The sequence below is a fragment of the Mercenaria mercenaria genome, chromosome 17 (assembly GCF_021730395.1).
Source record: "Mercenaria mercenaria strain notata chromosome 17, MADL_Memer_1, whole genome shotgun sequence".
In the NCBI taxonomy this organism is placed as follows: Eukaryota; Metazoa; Mollusca; class Bivalvia; order Venerida; family Veneridae; genus Mercenaria; species Mercenaria mercenaria.
The window spans coordinates 2,962,245-2,979,039 of NC_069377.1; the positions used below are offsets into that span (position 1 = coordinate 2,962,245).

General features: G+C 34.8%; 1 protein-coding gene across 3 annotated transcripts; it reads left to right on the plus strand.

Moving 5' to 3' along the window:
- Positions 1-2: 2 nt before the first annotated feature.
- LOC123537496 (mitochondrial inner membrane protease subunit 1-like) lies at positions 3-16,145 on the plus strand. 3 transcript variants are annotated; one of them, XM_045321230.2, is made up of 6 exons: positions 3-949; positions 5,017-5,181; positions 6,313-6,401; positions 7,626-7,740; positions 9,478-9,588; positions 10,252-16,145. In XM_045321230.2, exons 2-6 carry the CDS (start codon positions 5,068-5,070, stop codon positions 10,297-10,299), a joined length of 477 nt encoding a protein of 158 aa, XP_045177165.1. In that variant the 5' UTR covers positions 3-949; positions 5,017-5,067; the 3' UTR covers positions 10,300-16,145. The 3 variants fall into 3 exon arrangements, with proteins under 3 accessions (XP_045177165.1, XP_045177164.1, XP_053384761.1); XM_045321229.2 differs by having other exon boundaries at positions 9-300; XM_053528786.1 differs by lacking the exon at positions 3-949 and adding an exon at positions 3,510-4,575.
- Positions 16,146-16,795: the final 650 nt, after the last annotated feature.

Genomic DNA, 16,795 nt, shown 5'->3' on the forward strand with positions numbered 1-16,795 from the left:
AAAGGTCAAGGTCGTTCAACTGAGGTAAATTTGGACATTTATCACCCTTGAAAGTAATGTCATTCGATTTCCGGCAAGGAATTAGAAAGAATACGATCTTATTTAATAGAAAACATGTCTGTGACTTATCAGAATAATTAACTAGAGTGCATTTTAAAATATTTAGATCTATCTTCAGATTTTTTTCAGTACTCTTCATAAAGGAGGCGCGCAGAGGACAAAACAAATATAATTTATTAAAGTTTTCTTAAATTTTGAAAGCTCACGACGTTTTTGGTAACCAAAAGTACTCTGGCAGTGGTGAGACCAGCCTTTTATTTTTATTTATTATCCAATAACTATCATTGTTTAATTACTATGGTAGATAACGCTACATAATGTATAATGTAAAAGAAATCGGATATAGAAATTTTGGTTAAAAGTCAGCTGATCAGTTCTTACAGCTAGCTGGTTGTGAGAGAAGTTTTAAAGATAAAATCCGTACTAGCTGATTGAAAACAACACACACTTCTTTTCCACATACATTTTAGAACTGCTAATACATATCATACATTGGTGGGAAAACTGAAGTAGCTGATTCCAGTTTTATAGTTGAAGAGTAGGGTGTTCATTTGATACATTTATGTACTTGCCTTCAGTGGAGTTCTGCTTGTTGGTAATACGCAGTGCATTACATTCACCTGGATTGAATCTATAGTTCCTACAGTCTATCTCGGTTCTGTTGATCATTTGCAACACAAGAGTCAACAGGTTAAGGACTATGCTATTTTGACAGTGCAAAATTCCTATGTAAAACTGAGATTGTCGTAACAACGCGAGAAATGCTCGGGGTTCAAAGAGAAACTAATAATAATAATAAAAAAATCTCCGAGTAAATTATAAAGTATCAATGACACTCAAAAACATGTTCCAACAGTGCACAAGAGGAAAATGCACAGGAATTTTCGGGGTAAGTATTTGGTACCGTAAGTCTCTTATATCTATACAATATATATATTCATCAATCAAGGATATGTCAGTGTAAATGAGCTGAGCGTTAGTTTTCTAAGAAAACGTCGTTAAACTGGGTTACACAAATCATACGTGCACCAATATTTTACAAAAATATGTCCGCCATGTTTTCTTCAGTGAACGAAGTAAAAGGAGTATTTTACCTTAGAATTCCTTATTGTATAGTGCGATTCACTTATTAATCTAAATAAAGTATCACTTTTTTATAACATCCCACTGTCCGATCTTTCTGATCACGTAACGATCACTCACAATTACAAAATAAAACCAATGTGTCATCAAAATTATCACTTTACACGGCTTCTTGGACATGACGGCCTACTAACATGAAATTTGTAAACATACGCCAACCAAACAAATGATGAAAGATCGGGACTTTTTCAAAGATATGTTTTATTTCCAGTAATTTTCTGATATTCTAACGAAATAGCAACCGAATTCTGTGCACAGAAATGACGAAGAAGTTATGCAATATAGCTTTTAGTTTAAATTTTGGATCTATCTTTTTACAGCCCAACAATAGACATGTATGTGTCACAAATACGGCTTGTCCTCGAAATCAGTGTCAAAGGTTACTAGAACATAAATAAAATAAATAAACAATCGCTTACAATGTTCCTGTAAGTCCCATAAGATGAAACGGCTCGTATATATACGTTCATATATATTCTGTACCGGAAACATCGACAATCACAGTTCGATCTTTTCCACGAACATTTAAAAATTACTTTTATTCCTTTATTTACATTTCAAGCATGACGTTTCATATATACATTCAAGAACGTAAATTTCGTCCTTTCCGACCCTCGTGGTGTGTAAATTTTTGTAATTAAAAGTATGGTGTATTCGACAAACCATTTGTAATTTCAGGCGGTAAATATCATTGACAGTATCATTTATATTATCGGGATTTAATTGAATATATAAGTTTAATAGTTGCAGAAGAAAAACGTAGACATAATTGTTCACTTCACAGGAATGAAAATCAGCGTGAGAATTGAATAATGGTAAATATTTCAAACATTACTTCTATAGATGCCTCCATGACCGGATGGCCAAGGTCGCTGACTTTGAATTCCTTGCCACCGGCGTGGGATGGTGTAAGGAAGCCACCAGCTGACTTTTCGAAGGTCTCTGCCTCTATCTAGGTACTCAGCTGAGCCCCAAAAATGTTTGGAGGGGCACCTGGAGGTTTTCCCCACCAAAAAAAAAAAAAAAAAAAAAAAAAAAAAATGGAAAAAGTTAATTGTATCGTTTTGATGTTACTCTAAACCCAACAAAATAAAAAAGATAAACATTTTCCCCATAGTTGTTTGTTTGTTTTTTTGTTTTTATTATTATATAAATGAATATGCAAAAGGGTATTTGTTTGTATCAGTGTAACGTCAAAGTATAATATTATAATTATACATATACAGTGAACGCCGAAAGCATAATATTTTCACGAGGGGTTAATGCTTTGATGTTACATGTAAAACAAACATATCCCTACTGTATAAAGGTAAAGGTCTCTTGTTATTTTTTATTATAGTGTCACCCTTATTGAAAGGGCCAGCCAAATTGGCTTATGAGACACCTTTATTGTGCTAGCCAACTACCTCCCAACTCCTACCACTTTGCCAGGCGGCCATGCGGATAGAAGTCTGTAACCATTCATTCAACTAACTCGCGGCTGACGACGCCTTTTCGGGACGATCCATGACCCAGTGCAAAATAATCATGCTAAATTACTACGTAGGATTATGTTTGCTGTATCTCACTCTCTAACACTTCTCGAAACGATCAATTTGATTTTTATCATAGAGTTCTAGTTATTTTTCACTTTTTATTAAAGCAAAAATTTAAACTTTGAAGTTTTAGTAGTTGTAGCATTCCGTAGGTCACGTATTTTTATTTCCGTGATATTCCCTCTGTAGCCAGTCACTATCTACAAAAATGTATTGTAAAAAATGCTTTTTAACCAAAGTGGAAAATATCAGGTACTTGAAAATGCAGCTTTCTAAAAGGCTAGTTAGAATTCTCGATGTCATTTGTCCGAGATAGGCTACGCTTGTAAATAAATAATATTATTACAAAATTAATACTGCTATTTTTGGTGCACTTTTCAGACTTACGATAAAGTCAAATATATATTAAATATTAATTTGAGCAATACACTCCCTGTAAATGCGCACTCGTACAAGCGCTCAGGCCCTTCTCGCACCCATACTTATAGTTGGGACTTCTTTAATGTGTAAAGGCATGTGCACCAAAAATGACAAATTTTACCCACACCTGGTTAATTTTAATGTGTTTTTTTTAGAAAAGTAATAAATGGAAATAGAAAAATAGCTCTCAGCTCATTTACACGGATAGTTCAGCTTTACTATGTATGTTAACTTTTTCGCATTTATGCTTGATGATATAGAATACTTACCCGAAAATTGTGACCCGAACATATGATAACTTTTCCACTTAGTCTTTTAATTAAAGTAAGAGTTCAGCACTGCATGGTTTTAATGTATTGTTACACTGGAATAAAATTTGTTTTACAATAACTTCGAAATTTCTCAGAAATAATATCATGTACCCCACCCACCTAATTCATAATTTCAGAATAACATAGGCCTTAACCATTATATAATGTATAACAAGGAATAGAAAGGGCGCCAGAGCACTGTCCGCTAGGGGAAACCTAGCTGATGTAACCGGTGCTGATTTGGAAGATTGGCCTTCAAATGTATCCTGCTGGGTAGAATTGTGATTGGAAAGGAAGCTCTGCATCAAGTCAATCAAGGTTCCCCTGATTCCTTAGTGATTCAGCATTTGAGTGAGTCATCTCTGGAGCTCTTGATTTGTAGCAGTGTGTATATAATGTATATAATTAGGGCCATATAATTAGTCTATGATATCAATTGTCCGATTAGCTCAGTTGGTAGAGTATCTGACTTGCAAGCAGAAGGTCACAGGTTCGAGTCCTGTATCGGGCTGCACATTTTTCCGCTTCTATCACACATCAAAGGCCTTAGAAAAATAAAGAAGAATGGCATCATCTGGATGGGACTTGGCTAGACTTGATGCAAGTTTAATGGCTGTCAGAAGGAGCTGGCTCTTACTTCTTCTGGAAACCATGCTTGCAATTGCTGGTGGTATAATGAATATTGAAGATTTTCCGTGTAATGACTTGGTGATATGTTCTGATAGTTTACAAGTTAGTGGTGGTGATACTGATACCAGTTGATAGTTGGATGGCTTGCTCTGATCACTTTCTTGAAAGTTGTGGTCATTGTTTGCAATATTGTGTACCTCTGGAATTTGAGGACAAAATTCCAGTTTGTGAGGGTGTATGCTGCTGTACAAACCTGATCATATTAGGGGAGAAAATACATAAGGCAATAGGTTAGATCAGAGTCAGTAGGGTGTAACTTAGACTAGAAAAAAAATGAATGCAATCAGTAATTCGCTAAACTTTCACTTTTGTCACTCGTTAATGCAGTTTTCTTTGTGCAAGATTGCAACCTACCAGGTGATTTGTGTACAAACTTTATAAGGATTCAGAAAATTGGATAGGACCAGACTCAAAAAGTTAGTTTCATTTCATCACTTATTCTTATGCGTAGAAAAAAATACTAAGTGCATTAAATGAATTGTTGTGAACATGTAAAATCAGCTTTGGTAGATGCCCAGATTTTGATATAATTGTAAAAGCTTTAAACATACCATTCTGATAACAGCTTTGTTACTGAAGATTAATTTTATTCTTTATTGTACAATGTTCGATCATTACTGCGAAATCATTAATATTCGTGGGGGACTAATTTTCATTGATTTTGTGGTCGAGTCAATCCACAACATTTAGTCCCAACAAACAAGACTTTGTAAAATTCCCACTCATTTTATGTTCAAAAGCTGAAGTCCATAAATTCATATCCGCACGATATTGCTGTTTTGACGAAAACCACGAAATTTCATGCCCACAAAATTAAATGAATTTACAGTACTTATTTTCATTTGATTTACTTTCAGCATACTGTCATGTAGGTGTCCAGTAAATAATCTGAAGATAATTTTGCCAGAATGCGACAGAAAGTATTGTATGTTCTCAAGGGGTCAGGGAATATCTTCGTGAAGTTTGTACAGTATGGCTGCATCTATCATTGTGTCACAACATATGGTGTCTCTTGTGTAACTGTAAGTATCTGTAGTGTAAGATTCATGATTGTTTATTTAACCCTGCTAAATTTTAAAAATGGACAGGTCCATCATTCAATTTGGGCAGTACCACTTATCGGGGTGTTCACTGAAAATTTACTGACTGAATAGCGAACAGTGCAGACCATGAGGCATGATCAGCCTGCACACATGTGCAGGCTAATCTTGGTCTGCACTGGTCGCAAAGGCAAAATCACTTGCCACCAGCAGGCTCAAGGTTAAGATATAATATATGCTGAGGAATAAACAGGGATTTGTTTAAGAAATAATATATCTCATCCAGTGATTTGTCGTTGAATAAATCATTGTTTGGAGTTCAGATGCGAAGGAATTATATCACGAGGGCGCAGCCCGAGTGATATAATAATACGCATCTGAACGACAAACAATGATTTATTCAAGAGCAAATCACTAAATGAGATATATTATTTCGATTCTAACACGTTACCAAGGATTTTTAAGTACATCCTTGACGACATTCATTCCCCATTTTTAATTGGTTTCTTTTCCAGTGTGCCGCTATGCCGTTTGACGCTATGACGTAATAATTGTGACGTCAGAACAGTGATTTGTTGTATAATAATTCACTGTTTTCAGCCTTCTTTGTTTAATAGGAAAATGAATCGGATCGTGTTAGAATGTTAAATAAAATCATTGTTTGGAGTTTAAATTCAAAGGGATTATACCATGAGGGCATAAGCTTGAGTGTACTTTTCTTTATTTAGATATGCCTATCCTTTCGTTGCATGTAATTGCATGATGATGCAAATACTATTATAAATTGCCTTTAAAAGTTAATTTTCATTAAAGAATAAAAATGGATTGCTTTGTTCACAAATATTAGCAAAATTAAACCTTGCCTTGCTAAATTTCTGTAATGGACTTGTCCATCTTTCATGAACTGTTAAGAGGGATTCTTACCAAAAAGATATTGACTGAATGGTGAACAGTGTAGATTTTGATCAGACTGCATGGATATGCAGGCTGATCATGATCTACAATGGTCGCAAAGGCAGAATCAATCTGTCTAGCATGATAAGGGTTAATACATGTACCATTGTGACTATTACGCAATCTATAGTAAATGCATATGCCATGGTTTCATTTCAGTGTGATGGCAAGTCAATGGAGCCAGCAATATATCATGGTGATGCATATATCGTAGAATGTATAAGTGTACGTAGGCAGAAGTTGAAAAGGTATGATTTACTAAAGTTGTGCCAAAATGATTTTTAAGGAAGATGGTTTTAATTTACTGTAAAACCATTTTTGTTCCTGGGAAAGTAGTTTTAGATGATTTTAGTTTATATTGATATTTATTTAAGCGTTATCATTATGAAAACTTGAAGCTTATTTGAATCACTTTTGAGGCCACTGCCTACAAAAACCAGTCCTTGTGATATATGAGAATGTGGGGTTATGAGTGGGGCTTGAGCCCACAACCCCAGGGTTGAGCTGGTAACCACAAGATCATCACTCCCATCAGTGGAATTTGTGGTTGTCTCAAGAAAAGTGACCTAACATGGATCCTTCCAGTTTGGAATTTATACTTTACTACAGTGAAAAGGATTAATTCATGTCAGTCAACTTAACCCTAACCCTGCTAAATTTCTATAATGAACTTGTCCATCTTTCAAATTGGACAGTACCATTAACTGTTAAAAGGGATGCTAACCAAAGAGATACTGACTGAATAGCGAACTGTGCAGATCTTGATCAGACTGCACCGATTTGCAGGCTGATCATGATCTACACTGGTCCTAAAGGCAGAATCAATCCTGTCCAGCATGATGTGGGTTAAATATTACTATACCACACTTATATGTAAGAAGCAATTTGATTGGCTGTTGAGTTTAATTTTGCGGAGGCATAATATACATAATATTGTGTCAAGAGTAAGTACTACATTTTGGAAATTTCATAATTTTGAGTAACAGATTATGTTAAATATGACAATTTATTTTATGTTTTTCGGTGGTTTATCGAAATATAACGGTGAATTATATCCTGATAAACTCACTGGCCACTCAGTGAAAATTATCAAATCTGATACCCGGATTAACGTCAAAAAGTTTACCGAGCGTACTGAAAGCCGGAAACAATATGACGATGACGTCGTTAAAATGACGACATCTTTGCGATGCTTCCTGATAAAATTTCCCGCAAATTTCGACATTTTATTGAAATAAACACAACAAAAGTAGAGTTTTAGACATAAAATAAACAGAAAAATTGTTGGTATCGATGTAATATCACGGTAATTTCACTCGTGAACACCAAAAGTTGTTATTTTCACTCGTGGCTGCGCCACTCGTGAAAATATCACTTTTGGTGCCCACTCGGTGAAATTATAACGTGATATTACACCGAAACCAACAATTATCCTCTATATATGATGTTTTTATCTATGTTTCCTTTTTCAGAGGGGACATTGTTGGTGTCAAGTCTATGGATGATCCAAATAAGTATATATGTAAAAGGATAGTTGCAATGGGTGGAGATAAAGTATACAATGACATATCAAATGAACGTGTTTGGGTAATTATTTCTTACTTTCAATGTTAAGAATGATATTAAAAACTTGTTTAAATTCAGATTCATTACGATGTCATCTCGTTAACTGAGGTTTCTTTCTTTTAAGTTTGCCCTTGAGCTTATTTTTCAGTTTGTCTTACTTTCACAGCCATGAATGCTAGTATAAGATAGTTGTTCCCCTTTGATATTTTCAACAAGGTTTTTCTGTTCTTAGTTGTTGTTTTTAGTTGTTTTTTAAAGAGGATCCTCAGTTTTCAAAATGCATATAATTATTATTTAATATCATAATTCAAGTGAGCCGCGCCATGAGAAAACCAACATAGTGGCTTTGCGACCAGCATGGATCCAGACCAACCTGCGCATCCGTGCAGTCTGGTCAGGATCCATGCTGTTCACTAACTGTTTCTCTAATTGCAATAGGCTTTGAAAGCGGACAGCATGGATCCTGACCAGCCTGGGCATCCACACAGTCTGGTCAGGATGCGGATGCGCAGGCTGGTCTGGATCCATGCTGGTCGCAAAGCCACTATGTTGGTTTTCTCATGGTGCGGCTCACTTGAATTATGATATTAAATAATAATTATATACATTTTGAAAACTGAGGATCCTCTTTAAAAAACAACTAAAAACAGTCTGGTCAGGATCCATGCTGTTCGTTAACTGTTTCTCTAATTGCAATAGGCTTTGAAAGCGGACAGCATGGATCCTGACCAGACTGCGCGGATGCCCAGGCTGGTCAGGATCCATGCTGGTCGCAAAGCCACTATGTTGGTTTTCTTATTGTGCGGCTCAAGTGAATGATCCTCAGTTGATGAAACATCGAGTTTTCTTGATATAAAGGCAAAATATAATTTCATTATGATATTTCAGAAACTTAATTCCTTACTGTGTGACTTGTTTTTGAATTAAAAAATCATCATTGTTGAAAGGGAATACAGAGTAACCTGTAAATGAGTGCTAGGTCTTTGCAAAGGACCTATTTGGCTTAGTGGTAATTATGTCTCCCACCACACAGTGGTGTGGGAGACATATTGATTTACTCCAAGTCGAACATTTCTCATCCGATCCTCACCAAACTTAAACAAAATGTGTTTGACCATAACACCTCGGCCAAGTTCGATAACTGGCCAAATCCGCCCAGGCACTTTTGAATTATTGCCCTTGAATTACTGATTGAGTCCACTCGTCCAAGCCGTCTAACTGAGTCCATTCATCTAAGCCATCTAGAGAAACTAGACATTTTTCATAGGGGCAGTTGTGGGAGACATGCGCTTTTCTCAAAAGCATCTGTAGTTAGGGTGCTGACTTCACATCACTTGCCCCAAAATGCTCGGGGTTCAAAACCTTGCATAGGTTAAAGAATTCTTTCATATGCAGACTTTGTTTTTTCTGACAAAAACATAAAAGTCAAAACTAGTAAGAATGTGTTGATGTGTAACTTTAAATCCTTTTGTTATATGAGGAACATCGTGCTGGCATGCAGAGGTTGATGGTTCTATCCAGGTGCCTGCCATACATAAGATAATGCTAAGAGGGCATTTAAGGTCATCATTTGCTAACAGAAGCTAAGAAGTTGCCGTTTGACCTATAATTGTGTTAGTGCAACATGAAACCCAGTAAAGAAATGAAAAAAAATGCTATAATATTGCCTCCAGTTTGTGCAACTCCTTCGTGTGAGACTTTTTAAAATAAATTTGGATATGTGTGACAAGTGTTTATCCAATATTTATGAATATTTAGGTACCAAAAGGCCATGTATGGTTAGAGGGAGATAATAAAAGCAGCTCACATGATTCAAGATATTATGGTCCTGTCCCCTATGGACTTATATTTTGTAGACTTATATTCAGGGTAAGTATATAAAATAACATTATTAATTGAGGTGAAATTCTAGTATTGAAGTAAAAACTTGGATAATTAATGTGTTAAGAAAATTCCAGACCAAAGAATTGATAATTGAAATTGTTCTACTCCCCTTTTAAACAGTACAGAGTTATTGATATATGTATATATTTTAAATTTATTGTTTTAGTCCATTCCCTTATTAGGAAAAGAATAATTAAAACTACCCCCTTATTAAGAAGAACAGTGGTGTAAAACATTGATTCTTGAACTTGATGTTGTGGGTTTGAATCCTGATAGGAAGTGTAAATTGAACTGGGTCTTCTACAATTAGTTATTTAAGCAAATACACAGTTGTTATCCAAGAATGATTCCTTAGACATATTAGATCAGATCTTGCTCCACATAGACTATATCATTTAACCCTTACCATTCTAAATTTCTATAATGGACTGGTCCATCTTCCAATTTGGGCAGTACCATTTATCATTTGAAGGGATGTTTACTAAAAATTTACTGACTGAATAGCGAACAGTGCAGACCATGATCAGACTGCACGGATGTGCAGGCTGATCTTGGTCTGCACTGGTCGCAAAGGCAGAATCACTTGCCACCAGCAGGTTAAGGGTTAAAGAAAGTTGTTTCTTTTTAAATATACAATAATTGTTTCAGATCTGGAGTGGCCACCAGCACAAAGTTCACATGTCCAAGGACAGATGACATTGACTCAGGAATTAGTTCATTTCGTGTACAGTATTCCATATAACTTCATTGTCTTCAGAAATAAAGACCAAAGGGGCATAAATAATTATGTGCTACAGTTTTTAGCTCAGTGTAAACTTATTTGGATATAGATACTATATAGATTAATAGTATTATTTAAGAAGTAATAAGTTCCCAAACGTGGTTTAGCGTAGAATAAACTGAGTTTTGAGTTCTTGTGCGTAAAAATAGGCCTGAGTGATATATTGTTTCGCATAAGAACGAAAAACTCAGGTTTTTCTATGATGGACGGGACTTGAAAGTGTCTTTAAGCTAGCCAGAATTGCCTGTGTCGATTTTTATGATTTATTTATTTCCATTGCTAAATGTTACCTTTGTTATAATCTGCCTATGAAATATATATTCATGACCTGTTTTAGCTAAACCATAGATAATTTTTTTTTTATGTATTGATAATGACATTCAAAATATTCATTTTCATAAAAGTATATGTAGTTGCTGATAAGACATATCTTAAAGTGTGTAACATTATTGTAATACCAGTGTTTGTGTAGATATATAGGAGTCAAACAGAAATGTTGAATTACATATGAGCTGTGCCATGAGAAAAGCAACATAGTGGCTTTGCGACCAGCATGGATCCAGAACGGCCTGCACATCCGCGCAGTCGGGTCAGGATCCGTGCTGTTCGCATTCAAAGCCTATTGCAGTTAGAGAAACTGTAAGCCACTATGTTGGTTTTCTCATGGCGTGGCTCATATAGTGAGCATTCTGCTTTTACTTTTAAAATGTTTTGCAAGTAACTGAAATGAAAGACCCTTAGATTGCAGGATGACATTTTTTTCATTTATTTTGACTTATGTTAAAATGCTATCATTTATTAATGTCATGTTACTGTATTAATATAGACACATTTCACAATTGCTTTTTACATACAAAATATTCTAAATTTTTTTTAAATATCATTTATTTTATAAGCTTTAGAAATATGGTAATGTTTCCCTTTATTGCCAGTACTGGTAAAACATGGGATATTTCCTATTTGTGGCTTTTATTCAAGTCTCTGTGTCTGAAAAAACAGAATTTATTTAGTAATATTGTCTTTTGCCAAAGTTTTATTAGATATTGCAGAGGATTTTACTAGACTCTCAAGGTCAAGGTCACACTTTAGTTCCAACTGAAGTAGGTCATATAGTTGAGCCTGCCTTAGCAGCCACCTGTATTCAACAGCTATTTGTCTTAATTAAGCAGCCTGTGAGCCAACTTATTAAATGAAATATTTGTTCTAATTTGAACTTGAGTTAAGTAGCCATTTGCCCTATCAGCCAGATGGTGGTCTCTTATGTTGCTTCTTAACCTTTATCCTGCTAAATTTCTAAATTGGGCTGGTCCATCATTCAATTTGGGCAGTACCATTTATTATTCAAAGGGGTGTTCCCTGAAAACATACTAGCAAACAGAGCTGCCTGCACAGATGATCTTGGTCTGCACTGGTCCCAAAGGTAGTCCAACTAATTTGACGTGATCCTTGGAAATACTGAGATAATTTTCTCTGTTACTATCAAAGCTATTGACTTGAAACCTAAAATACTTATTTACCATCAAAGTCTAAACCCGGAGAAACAGTCCCCATAACTCTTATTTGAATTTTGACAGAATTATGTCCCTTTTAACTTAGAATTTTTTGTTAAAATTTTTGATAAAGTCAAATATCTCTGTTACTATTAAAGCTTTTTACTTGAAACTCAGAATAGTTATTTACTATTAAAGTCTACACCAGGAGACACACAATTCCCATAACTCTTGTTTGAATTTTGACAGAGTTATGTCCCCTTTTAACTTGGATTTTTTCTTTTACTGGGAAAGCTCTAATTCAGAGTCAAGCACTGAGAAAAGTCGAGCACGCTGTCTTATGGACAGCTCTTGTTCATATGGGCAATATCCCCACTCGCGTCAAACACTCGAAAGACCAAAATAGTTGAAGCAATTTACGATGAAATTTTCATCGCTGCCGATGCTTTACATGCTATAGGTTTAAATGCCAATTATTTCATGAATTGGCCATAAATTCAAATAAAACTTACATGTATCAAAATGGGATTCAATTTTTCATTGATTTATTTAAAATTATCAAATAATACCCAAAATTATGAATTTTCTGGTGATTTAAACCTATGTATGTATGGTACACGATTAACTGTTACTGTATTACACAGTAACTTTACATGGCTGTGTACTGTGATTCATCCTCCATTATCTTGGTGCTTCAAAGTTTTGACTTTTAGATTGCCAGTCACAAATATAAAACAATGTGAACGTTGAATTATTTTGACTTGTCACAAAGGCAGAATCACTTGCCGGCAGCAGGCTAAAGGTTAGATACAGGTTTGATTGTGTATCAATTATTTGTTCTTCTTAGAAAACAATGTGTTCAAATTATACTCCTTGCATGTGCAGTACTGATTCCCACATCTTTTATAAAAGTCAACAATTTCTAATATCTTTTCCCAAGAATAAGATTTGCATTTAAGAGGCATTTTATCCATTTTGTTTTCACAATTTACACAACAATGACAAACTGTAATGACAATGCAAACAACTTCTCTGGTATTCAAACTTTTATTTTCATTTATTGAGAACATTTTGTATTTAAAAAACATGATTATCTTAAACAATTTTACCAGACAGTAGACATTAAAATCTTTTTTAACACCCATTAGCTATTCAACAGGTAAGAACACTTGTCCCCTGTATTCATGATAAAAAAACTATCACGGTATAATACCGTTAATTATGTCTTTTTGCTACATCTATTGTTTGTTTACCAGTTTGTTTTCCACTATTCGGATATGTGTCTACTTTCGAGACAAAATTATGGTAAAGGCATGGCATGGGCTTGTTATCTCATACGGAATAACAGTAAGGCCTTATGTGCTTATTTTTGATATGCGCTTATATTCGAATATGCACTTATTTACCAGATTTTACAGTATTTAGGTTATTTTTTTAAATATAATAATGAATGGTGCTTAAAGTGTTCACTATGTAAAGGTTTTCATGATTATTGTGATTATACTCTGGCAGAATGAGACTGTAATTAACTATTCTGTTTTATATTATACTGAGTAATTAAATAATTTTTTAATTAGTAATAATTATGTGTATGCAATTACAATTATTTAAGGATAGGGTTTACTTTGAAAATTTCCATTTTCTTTGTTTTTTCGTTATCAATGATAATTTTAATTTGAGGAATAGTTGTATAAATAAGATAAATATCATATTACAGTTTATAATCTCTTCACTATTTGTAGAGATATATTCATTTGAAGGGAGCCTCCATGGCCGTGTGGTTAAGGTCGCTGACGTCAAATCACTTGCCTGTCATCGATGTGGGTTCAAGCCTCACTCGGGGCATTGAATTCTTCATGTGAGGAAGTCATCCAGCTAGCTTACAGAAGGTCGATGGTTCTATGAAATAATGCACGGAGGGGCACCTAGGGTCTCCCTCCACCATCAAAGCTGGAAAGTCGCCATATGACCTATAATTGCGGTGTGAAGTAAAACCCAAAACAACAACCAAAAAAAAAAGAAAGATTCATTTGAAAGTTAATACACTAAAACAGTCACTACATATGAATCATTTGCCATGCTGACATTTGTTTTTTCATTAAGGGTAAATTTTTAGCGCATCTGACTTATTGTGATCGCTCAATGTCTGTCGTCCATCGTCTTGTCTTCTCTATTGTCTACCAACATTTAGCTTGTGTATGCGATAGAGGCTGTATTTTTCAATTGATCTTCATGAAATTTGGTCAGAATGATTGCCTTGATGAAAATCTAGACCAGGTTTGAATATGGGGCATTTGAGGTCAAAAACTAGGTCACTAGGTCAAATCAAAGAAAAACCTTGCATATGCGATAGCTGAGGCTGTATTTTTTAGTTGATCTTCAGTGACATTGGTCAGAATAATTGCCTTGATGAAATCTAGGTCAAGTTTGTATATGGGTCATGTTGTGTCCAAAACTAGGTCACTAGTTCATATCAAAGAAAAATCTTGTGTATGCAACAGGAACTGCATTTTACACCGGATCTTCATGAAATTTGATCAGAAGGTTTGTCTGGATGAAATCTAGGTCAAGTTTGAATTTGAGTCATCTGAGGTAAAAAAGTAGGTCAACTGATCAAATTAAAGAAAAACCTTGTGTATGCAATAGGGGCTGCATTTTACCCTGGATATTCATAAAGTCAGAATGATAGCCTTGATGAAATCTAGGTCAAGTTCGAATATGGGTCATCTGGGGTCAAAAACTAGGTGAAATCAAAGAAATATTTTCCATTTATCTTCATGAAATATGGTCAGAATGATTGCCTTGATCAAATCTATGTCAAGTTTGAATATAAGTCATCTGGGGCCAAAAACTAGGTCACTAGGTCAAATCAAAGAAAACCTTGTGTATGCAATAGGTTCTCCATTTTACACCGGATCTTCATGAAATTAAGTCAGAATGGTTTCCTTGATGAAATCTAGGTCATGATTGAATATGGTTAATCTTTGGTGGGAAACTAGGTCACAAAGTCAAATAAAAAAAAGCAACCTTATGTATGCAACAGGGACTGCATTTTACACAGGATCTTCATGAAATTTGATCAGAATGTGTCTGGATAAAATCTAGGTCATGTTTGAATATGGGTCATGTTGGGTCAAAAACTAGGTCACCCGGTCAAATTAAAGAAAAACCTTTTGTGTGCAATAGGAGCTGCATTTTACACTGGATATTCATAGAATTTAGTTAGTGTGGCTACCTTGATGAAATCTAGGTCAAGTCTGAATATGGGTTATCTTGGGGCAAAAACTTGGTCGCAAGTCCAATAAAAGGAAAACCTTGTGTATGCAATAGGGACTGCATTTTACACTGAATCTTCATGAAATTTGATCACAGTGTTTGTGTTGATGACCTTTAGGTCAAGGTTGAATCTGGGTCATGTTGGGTCAAAAACTAGGTCATCCAGTCAAATCAAGGAAAAGCTTGATAACACTTTAAAGGCCAAGTTTATGGCCCTATCTCCATGAAATTTGGTCAAAATGTTTCTGAGGTCAAAAACTAGGTCACCTGTTGAAATAAAAGAAAAACCTTGTGCATGCAATAGGGGCTGTATTTTTCATTTTAAGTGCGTGAAACTTTGTCAGAATGTTTGTCTGCATGAAATCTCGGATTAATTTTCATCTAGGTCATGTGGGGTTAAAAAGTAGGTCACCAGGCAAATCAAAGAATAAGCTTGTTTACACTCTAGGTGCCACATTTTTATTCTATCTTCATAAAACTTGGTCAGAATGTTTTTTATCATAAAGTTTTTGATGATGTCGAATCTGGGTCAGGAGGGGCCAAAAACTAGGTCGTTAGGTTAAATTAAAGAAAAAGCTTGTATACACTCTAGAGGCCACCTTTTGTTCCTATGTTCCTGAAACTTTATCAGAATGTTTGTTTTAATTAATGGAATCTTGGACAAGCACGAATCTTGGTCATGTGGGGTCAAAAACTAGGTCACTAGGTCAAATCAAAGAATACTACTTGTTTACATTCAAGAAACCACATTTTTGGTCCAGTCTTAATGAAAATTGATCAGAATATTTGTTTCCATGAAATCACTAGGTCAAACATGTTTACACTGTTATGGTGTGATTCTCAGGTGAGCAACCTAGGACCATCTTAGCCCTCTTGTTACATATTTTAAAGTTAAATGATTTTTTTTATATGTGTTAATTTATGTATTAGTTAAAATGTTTTGTAATAAATATTCATAATGTAAGGTAATTAAAACTAATTTTGAAATAATTTAATATGTGTTTACCAGTTTCTTTTCTATGTCATTTTAATGTATTTGTTTGTAACTGATCACCTCTCATGCGTTGATATCTGGACAAGACAGTTGTTTGGAAATAATACTGTAAAAGCAGAAATTTTCGCGAGAGTTTAATTTTCACTATATTCGCGAGGACCTACATCTGGCGAAAATTAATCATCTCATAAATATTCACCATTAGTGTAATTGAAATGCAAGTATAAAACCATTTTTACAATATTGCCAATATTAAATCTCGCGGAAATATGTGCTTTTACAGTACTGCACTGTTAAAATACAAACAAACTGATATTTGTTCTTTCCAATACCTCAACTTTTTTGATATTTATATTAATGCCCCCATGCCCCACCCTTTTAAGAAGAGATGGGATGTTGCCTGTTGTTTGGTTGGTAGACTGTTTCTGATAAATAACATTAAAATGTGTATTTCACAGTGGCCAAACTTCATATGATAGTTTGTGTTCAGTAGATGACTGCTTTTGTCTTAGGGTTCAGTAAGTCAAAGGTCAAGGTGACAATGATCTTGAGACCACACAACAACTAAAGAACACTTCAGCCTACAGTCATCAAACTAAATAGGTTGATTGCCTGTGGTCAAGTGATGACCCCTATTATACTAGGGTCGTT

What these genes read in the sequence shown, in the direction of transcription:
- LOC123537496 (XM_045321230.2), top strand. Translation starts at nt 5,068, where the DNA reads ATGCGACAGAAAGTATTGTATGTTCTCAAGGGGTCAGGGAATATCTTC. An exon ending in CGTAGGCAGAAGTTGAAAAG is followed by an intron (nt 6,402 to 7,625) that starts GTATGATTTACT and finishes TTCCTTTTTCAG; the next exon opens with AGGGGACATTGTTGGTGTCA. An exon ending in TATCAAATGAACGTGTTTGG is followed by an intron (nt 7,741 to 9,477) that starts GTAATTATTTCT and finishes ATGAATATTTAG; the next exon opens with GTACCAAAAGGCCATGTATG.